The sequence below is a fragment of the Montipora capricornis genome, chromosome 9, assembly GCF_036669925.1.
Source record: "Montipora capricornis isolate CH-2021 chromosome 9, ASM3666992v2, whole genome shotgun sequence".
Lineage (NCBI taxonomy): Eukaryota > Metazoa > Cnidaria > Anthozoa > Scleractinia > Acroporidae > Montipora > Montipora capricornis.
Genome location: NC_090891.1, coordinates 31,329,773 through 31,338,816, shown reverse-complemented (window position 1 = coordinate 31,338,816; position 9,044 = coordinate 31,329,773). Strand labels below are relative to the sequence as shown.

Sequence of the window (9,044 nt, the reverse complement as noted above, 5' to 3'; positions counted from 1 at the left end):
AGGCTGTGTCGCAGACGTAAAAACAATTATAATAAAGTGTCGATATAACGCGCACTCTGAATGGGGAAAACAGCGTGCTTTACAGATGCACGGCTGACGTCACTCGTAAGACTCAGAAAATAAAGTTTTCTTAAAAAACGTGATTTTTTCGTGCTCTAACCACTTCCAGTGTGTTTTACAACAGAAAAGATCACAAGCGAGGCTTCTTTATTTGTTATATAATAAAGAAAATTTTTAATTTCCTCACGCATTTGGCTAAACTCAGTTTGGTAAGAAGCTAAACTAAACAGACTAACAAGTCTGCCATGGTAACTAAACAGTTAAACTTTTAACTAAAACTATTTTCGGTACAGATACCAGTATTTCTTCGTTTTCGCTGTATCATTTCTTGGTAATTAGGTGTCCCTACAATTACTGTTACTCCTATTATATGGCCTTTTTCTTAACGTTGTCTTAAAAATTATCAGACTTCCCAAGACTTAAATGTTTGCAGATCAAAGCCTTTCAAATACTTAATGTTGAAATATGTATTGCAGACTAAAAACGGTCACTTTTATTATTCTTTTGCTATTCCGACCATTTGGGTGGCTCGAACCAGTTTCACCACTTTAAGAGACATTCTCATTAGAAGGATTGTAACACGTATCACGTAATAGCGATGTTATGGTACCATATGAAACATCAATAGACCGATTTCGATATATTAAAATTCAGTTCGAAACAAAAGACATCATCTCGAGGCTCTGGGGAATAAATATAAGGATTTGTATGAGTTTATTCCCCAGAGCCTCGAGATGATGCCTTTTGTTTAGGACTGAATTTTAATATATCGAAAGTGAGCTAATGCTTAACCAAATTCACCCACTATTGTGACGTATGGGCTACCATGGCAATATAAAAGCTCTCCAAAAACACCCTATATTTCGTCTTCACTTGCTTGTATCTCAAAAATGAACTAGGTGACCTCCATTTTTTATTGTAGAATAGTAATAAGCAATTTGATATAGAACTATCAGCCAAGTTTTTAAAAATTCTTGGGAGCCATTTCCAGAGCTATCTTAATTTTTCGAAGACATGTGACGGGTTTCAACGGGTGGGCTATGCCAGCTAACATCGTTTCGTTAAAAGGATTTATTTTGCTTGTCTAATTTAGAGTATTGCACAAAGAAATTACCTCTTGAATTGACGATGATCTTGCGTTAAAGGAGTGAATATTCGATTGGAAATTAAATATATCAGTTCAGTATTTAGGGCAGCAATAAAGTATTGAAGACATTAGTCCTGTCTTAATTTAGATAGCAACTGATTTGAAATAAAGAAGATCTAAACAAAGGTAGTAGTTTAGAGGAGATGAAGAAAGGTATTGCTTGATCCGGAAACATAAGGCGGAGGGCCCTTTTCTGCAGGTGTAAGATTTTCACCCTGTAGATTTTCCCAGCACAGCACCACGCGGTTATTCCATACCATAGAAAGGGTTTGATAAGTGTATAGATATGATGCAAAGTAGCGCAAGGGTGCGAATTGTCGTAATCTAGAAATTAAATAATACCAATGGACACGCTTATTTTCGATGCAATGTGAGAAATATAATGTTTTCAAGAGAGGTTCTCGTCAATAAGAACTCGCCGTACGCCCGGCTATTTGACATAGTTTTTGCACTCCAAAGAAACGTGTGCATTCCTGAAGTGGTCAAAAACCTTCAAATTGACTTGCTAAGGTAGTATTTTTCTGTCTGAGTCGAAAAATTACGAAATTAGATTTTTTAATATTCAGAGAAAGATAAATTAATGTCGTCTATTTCTGGAGTGTTGGGCAGATAATTTGAACTTTTCTGACCTTTGAAACTTTTCACAGCCGATTTGCTCGTCTTGATTGATATAAAGTATGTTTGAAGGAAATCCATTTGGAGATATCATAAACTAATCTGTTTGCTAGCGATACATCAATAGTTTAATACCATGCAATAATAATACAACTTTATTAGGTAAACACAAATTACTGGTAAAACCAGTATTTTACAAAACCGTAACCTCTAAAAGTACCTGGCATATATATGATCAATGGGTGGGTTCATACTAGCGGACTAAGGATACCTTAAGTACACTTGAGCCCTACTTCAGATGTGAACGGCCTTAATTTCAGCTCAAGTAGCCTACTTTGTGGCCATGGTAACTCATTGCCTTCAAAGAAGCCGAAGTACACTCTCAAGTCTAGTTCAGACCATCCTTACGAGCTTACTTATCTACTATCAAAACACATTCCGGAAACGGACGTCAATCAAGCATGTTGTGCGGCGGGAAATTGATTGACAACACGATTACCTTGAAAGCATACTTTGAATATTCTAATATGAACGCTCATCACGGTAAGTAAACATGGACGATCTTAAGTATACTTGAGCTCGGGTATACTTAAGGTGTACTTATTCCGCTGGTATGAACCCACCTATTATCATATGGTCTTTATGATATCATCTTTATCATTATCATATGATCTTTTTAAAGACGTGATTAATTAATATCAAAGACCACAATTAGTTTACTTCCTCCTAAGGCCACCAACACAAAGCAACTCAGGAAATCCAAAATGTTTTCTGTTACTGTATGTAAGACCGATCGGTTAAGAAACTCTTTTATTATTACCCATAGAGCGGTTTTCAATTGAGTGTCGTAAGTAATTATGTAATTACTTTGGTTTATGATCACTTCAATCAGAGATTGGTTCAAAGTTCTCGCGCTATTTTTTCAACCAATCAGAAGTAAAACCAAAACCAATCGTGGCTCGCGCGTGCACGTTTTCCCGCGCTTTGTGTCGGCTGCGTGTTATTACGTCGAGTTTTGATTGGTTTACTGGATTGTCTCTGTCCTTTTTGATTGGCCAAAGTAATTACTTTGGTTTTGGTTTTACGACACTCAACTGAAATTCGCTCTAGCTTTAATTCGCAATTATGTACGTCAGCCGTTTTAGGTATTTTATATTACATTTTTTAGGTTTTTTAAATTTTCTAAATTCATACTTTTTCTCATTCTGTAATTATACACGTAATTCAGTCTTCGGATTGTGATGTTTTTTTACAATAAACGATTTATCTATCTATCAGTCTTTCTGCATTGCGCCCGCCCCCCCCCCCCTCCTTAGCCAAAATGCGGTTATTTGTGCATAAAGTGAAGGGGCAGGAACTTCTGTAGCAGACTCGGTCGCTCTGAGTTTGAGGCCTCAAAACTAAAAGGCAATATTAAATACCAAAAAACTAAAACTTTACTCAATTAATTCAACCTGTTAGCTTTAATATCATATATAGTTTGACCCTATACAAAAAAAAGCGGCGCGACAATTTCATTTTTCTGCGGACACCTCATTTTCCTTTAACGAGACCTTAAATTATCGTTTATCGCAAATTTTGTCTAGAAATCGTTCTCTAAACGTATTCTAGACGAAACTGCTACTAAGCTACCCCCATAAGTAGTCGGCCCAATGTTTTGTTGTTATTATTTTGATCCATGCATGTCGGCAGAAAGTCTGAAACCGTAATATTAAAATATCGGTAATATCCCAAGCGCAGGAAACAAATACTGAAAATTTCAAAACTTTGCTGCGAGCTGACTTCTTTATATGAAACTGATAAACTGATCACAACTTCTTGCCGATTTTGGGGCTCATTTAATGAAATTCAAGCACGCTTCAAACAAAACTGTTTATTTTTGTGATTCAGCCTGGCCAAACACTCGCAACATTTTCAACACAACATTTTGCAACATAGTCGGGCACAACATGTTGCATACGTTTGGCCACCCTGCTGCGATGTGTTGAAACATGTTGGATGATGTTGAGTCAAATTTGAAAACGATCAAATTTTTCGTGCAACATTTTGGATGTTGTATGATGTTGTACTCGTTTGGCTACGACGGTTCACGCAACAGTGTTGCACTAGGGCATGCGCGCTAGGTCTACGTGTTGCGCGCCAGTGGCCTGGGGCACAAAAACAATGTTGCGTGCGTTTAGCCAACCCGTTCAACACATGTCGCAACATCATGCAATAATGTATTGAACGAGCTGGCCAAACGCACACAACATTTTCAACATTCTCAACGCAAGATGTCGATGTTTATGTGCCCGAGCCTCTGGCGTGCAACAAAGTGGACCTAGTGCGCATGCCCTAGTGCAAGAATGTTGCGTGATCGTAGCCAAACGAGTAGAACATCATGCAACGTCTAAAAGGTTGCAAGAAAAAGTTTACCGTTTTTAACTTTGATCCAACATCATCCACCCTAGGCCTGTTGCATATCGCAACAGGGTGGCCAAGCGTATACAACATGTTGTGCCCAGCAATGTTGCAAGACGTTGCGCTGAAATGTTGCGAGCGTTTGGCATTCCAACGCAAGTGGACATGGTGACATAGTGTGTGGTGGCACTTACAGTGCACTAACACAAAAATGCATCTCACAAATTTTGTCTCGAAATCATGTATACTAAACGAAACTGCTACTAAGCTACTCCCATAAGTAGTCGGCCCACTGTTTTCTTTGCAGGTCGGCAGAAAGTCTGAAACCGTAATATTAAAATATCGGTAATATCCCAAGTGCGGCTAACAAATACTGCGAGCTGAGTTTTTGATTTAAAATGGAAAAAATGTATATTGAGATTTGCAGGCTAAAATGTTAGGGATCATGACACCAAAGAATGATAAGTCGACCGTTTTTAGTCAAGTTTTGATGGAGCTGCCGCCATTGTTACTTTCAACAATATTTTAACTGAAACTTTGATCTGTAAACGTATCAATCTTGAGGAGTCTGATAATTTTTAAGATAGTGCTTAGGAAAAGGACAAAGTGTTAGAAAGAGTATTTGCAATACTGCATGATTACCTAGAAATACATACATTTATTACAAAGGAATAGTAGTACGCATATGAACTGAAAAGTATTGATGGTTAAGGTATTATTTTGTAGTTCGTGATCTTGTGTGAACGGTTGTTAGGAATAAATTGTTGCTGTTTGAACATTTTTAGACTCTACCGTTTCGATGTCTACCAAGAAACAACCAGTCATGGAATGGACAGATGACCACGACACTCTTCTTTTTCGTGAAATGGTTGCTAATAAATTGTTTCAGTCAAGAAAGGCAGCCCAGACCGTGATATAATATGGGAATCAATCCAACAAGCTAGATAGTCAAAGTTCATGATAAACAGGTAACACACTTGGAAATACAATTTGACACAGCTGCCAGCAGCCAAGGGGTTGGAGTTTACATAAATAGCCGGTACGCACAAATAACGACATAGAGGGGTGGCACAATGTGCTGAATACACGCGCTGGTGGACATAGTGGTTTGCCCCTTTACTACTTTTCCCGCCCGCCCCCACCTCGGGGGAGAAAAGCCCTGAGAACGAGGTTGCACCGTATTGTGGTCTTTTGGACTCCGTGCCCAGCTCTTACTTTACTTTACGGTTTATAGTCCGGATCAGCCAATCCCTATCCGTGAAGACTTGAAAGTCTAGCACTTCTCCTCTCCTCGGTTGTGGCGAGGTGACGCCCGCGTAATTTGCAGACGGTTCCAGAGGGCATCTTCCGTAGAGCGTAAACTGCTTGGTGTATGGAAACATAAATTTTACCTGACCGGCTAAGTCATGATACAAAATGGCGGACGAAGATAATCCCCCGAAAATTTCTCAAAAAAGTCTTAAGAGACGGCGAAAGGAACTCCGCCACAGGGCACAAAGCCTTGTAGAAGGAGCAACAGATCCATGGGAAGAGGTGGAAGAATATGAAACTGTCATTCCGGAATGCTCAGAAGATGAATTTATCGACGAAGAGACAGCGGAAATCGCTGAAGAAGTGATCGAATTCAGTTATACCATCAGAGAGCTTTGTGCAGAGACAATTCTGGGTCAGGGTTTTGTCCTTTATGACAATTTTTGAATAACAGATTAGAGAAGAGATGTACAATATTCTTGCACATTGGTTGTCCCCCGGCTGTTATAGGGAAGATATCTGTTTACAAAGATTGCTTTTGTTATTCAAATGTGTTAACCACAGGAACAAAAGACCCTTTGTTTCGACAGCCAATGAGGTTCTGGTTGGCACATAAATGATAATAGGGGACGCCAACGATATCTTCCGTATTGGTCAGACTTCAATTATTTGCATGTTCGAAGAATGAGTCGTGTACAATAGTCTTAATATTATTGTTATTATTTATTTGTATTCAGTGACATTCAAATTAGTGCTAGGCTTTTCCGCAGTTAACATAACAAGGGAGCCTGCTAGATCAGAGTTAGATAAAGCTGAGTACATCCGCTTCTTTAAAAAAAACTTGTCAATGCTGCGCATGGAAGACACAAAACACATGAAATAAAAGGCCCAACAGAAAACTAGAAAAAATCAAGATGAGAAAAATCTATGTGGTTTTACACCAAGTTAAATCCTTAAATTGCAGTCAAAAAAAGTACAAAGCTGAATGTATACTTAAATAGGTTTCATTTCTCGTTTAAGACAATCTCGTATTGACATGGTATGCTGTTGCAGCTATACATGTAGTTACATGTAGTTAACCTTCATGTCAATTCTTGTTTTAGGGTACACATGGTGGTCTCTCTTTCATGGAATTGCACCAATGATTTGGTTCTATCCACTGAATGAACTCGAAATCTCAGGTTATGAAGCTTTTGTCATCGCCATTCTATCTCCAGTGTTTACTGGGATTAGCACTTTGTTGCAGTTTTCAGGTTCTATTCATGGTTTAGCTTTTTGGCGAGTGCTTTCCTTGGTTGGTGTGGCATCTTTCCAAGCTCCAAGCACCCTTATAAGACTAATTATGCTAGCGTTTGGATGTGGAACAGCAATGCTTTGGTTTTGTGGAATGATATGGAACAAAGATCCAAAGGAAAGGTTAGCAAATTTACATAAAGTACTGTAAGTTATCATTAAAAAATGAGTTAATGGCTCCAGTTATAAAAAGATGACCCATGGTTAACCCTTTCACTGCTGTAAGGGCCACTGAGACTTATAGATTTTCTCTCTCTAACGCCAGATGATTTTACTTGTCAATGGGGAACCCCACACGAGTGAAAGGGTAACAACAGCTAGGTTCACTCAAAAACCCATTAACCCATTAATGCCACCATTAGTTAACCCTTTCACTCCTGTAAAGGCCACTGAGACTTATAGATTTTACTTTGTCTAACGCCAGACGATTTTACTCGTCAATGGGGAACCCCACACGAGTGAAAGGGTTAAATGGAAAATATTATTGTTTTTTTTTTCTGGTTTTTGGTTGTTATCTTCATTGGTTGTACATTATGTTATGGTTCAATTTAAGATTTTGTTCAAAATTGTTCAAGTAGTTCAGTTTTGAATTTCCTTTGTTTGAAATTATGATAATGAATATAGGCAGAAGCTCATGACCTTAAGACATTTAACTCTGGTTCAGAGCATGAAAAAATCAAGAACACTATTTACTAACTTTTTTAGGGAATAGAATGTGTTGTCATTTGTCTCATGATGTAGTCACTTTAAGTTGTAGATCACAGACTGTTACTTAAGTGACTACGTCTTGAGACAAACAACCATTACAGTGTATGTCTTTAATTATTTTATTTCCCACCAAGATGACCAATAATCACCTCTTTTGTGATGCTAACATAATGCGACTTCTGTTTTTTAGGGTTTTATCCTTCTGGGGTCTTATTTTAGGGCTGTTTCTATTGCTGACATTACGCATTTCATATGTCTCTGTCAATCCAATATGGTCTGATGTTACAAGCAACAGGGTTGTGCTTCTCCTTGCAACACTATCCACATTAGACAGAGTGTACACCGGGTACATGATGTCTGTCTCACAGTCAGGGCCTCAGTCGAAGTCGTCAACAGAGCCCCAAGATTCAAAGCTATCAGGTCCTGGATGGCTCTTAGTTGCAGTGGGATTTGGTGCTTTGATGTTCCTTACTCATGCTGTCTTTGGTGAAGTGTCACTGGTTTGTCGCTGGGCTGTGTCTGGGTATCCACACACAGGACCACAGCCAAACCCATGGGGGTTGGTATAAAATTGATCTGCCTTGCCTTTGGTGTCTTTTGTAGTGCACTGGTATAGTTGTTGTTCGTGAATTTTGTTCTCACAACACTACTAGCTATTTTTACCTTTGTCTGTCTTTGTCTTTGTCCAAACAGGGCTGCTGTTATTGTTGCCTTGGGTGTTGGAGTCCTTCTCTCTAAAGAAAAGTGGACCAGTAACATTTTGTGGTGGCTGATTGGTTCAGTTGGTGCAACTCTGTTGTACTTTGCCTCTCGTCACTGGGCTATCATGGGTGGACTCATCCTTGGCATCTACACCATGTCTATCTGGCCGCCTATGATTGACAGGCTTTTTTGCCGTCCTGTTGCCCGCACTATGGCACTGGCTAATCTTGTTTACATTGTCCTTACACTGGCATCAGTTTGGGTTGTGGCATACAACTTTGTTCCTGGTGGAGAATACACAAGAGAGAGAACTCACGTGTTGCTAGCTGTTACTATGGTCTTAATTAGTAAGTTACAAAAGTTCTTGCCATGGATTGAGGACAACATTACATAAGAAAAACAAATGTCATCTGGTTACAAATCAACAGTGGTTTGAAATAGCCAACATCTGCGACATTATTTTAGCCCTCTCAAGTGATAATAATGAAGGTGATGTCACCCTTCTTAACATTCATATTTTAAATTGTTGCTGATAAGGTTGGGTTAAGCAAAAGAAGAAAAAAAGACCACTTTAATTCATAAATGGCAGCGTCCTTAACATTCGTTTGTGTTTATGTGAATTAGACCTACTGCCCTCATTTTAAAACAAAATTTCAAATTTCCTTTGAAATTTGCTTGTCATAGCGAGGCTAGAAAGGCTTACTAGCATTCAAACAGAAGAACATTTTATTTGGCCACCATTATGAAAGAGGTCTATTACACTTATTCCACTGTGAGAACAGGAACTTATTTTTAAAGCATGATTCCAGAATAGGAAGTTAATATCCAGCAATTTTTTTTTTGCTAGTTATCAGTTTAGGAATGTGTA

The 9,044-nt window shown here is 38.6% G+C and overlaps 1 protein-coding gene across 1 annotated transcript in view; it reads left to right on the top strand.

Annotated features, from left to right (window-relative positions):
• The first annotated feature begins 4,898 nt into the window (after positions 1 to 4,898).
• Positions 4,899 to 9,044, top strand: part of LOC138015518 (PGAP2-interacting protein-like) — a 21,503-nt gene continuing 17,357 nt past the window's right edge. Inside the window, exons 1-4 of the mRNA XM_068862582.1 lie at positions 4,899 to 5,888; positions 6,577 to 6,889; positions 7,665 to 8,033; positions 8,168 to 8,523. Coding sequence (XP_068718683.1) covers positions 5,639 to 5,888; positions 6,577 to 6,889; positions 7,665 to 8,033; positions 8,168 to 8,523 — 1,288 coding nt within the window. The 5' untranslated portion in view covers positions 4,899 to 5,638. The remainder of the gene's footprint in view (positions 5,889 to 6,576; positions 6,890 to 7,664; positions 8,034 to 8,167; positions 8,524 to 9,044) is intronic.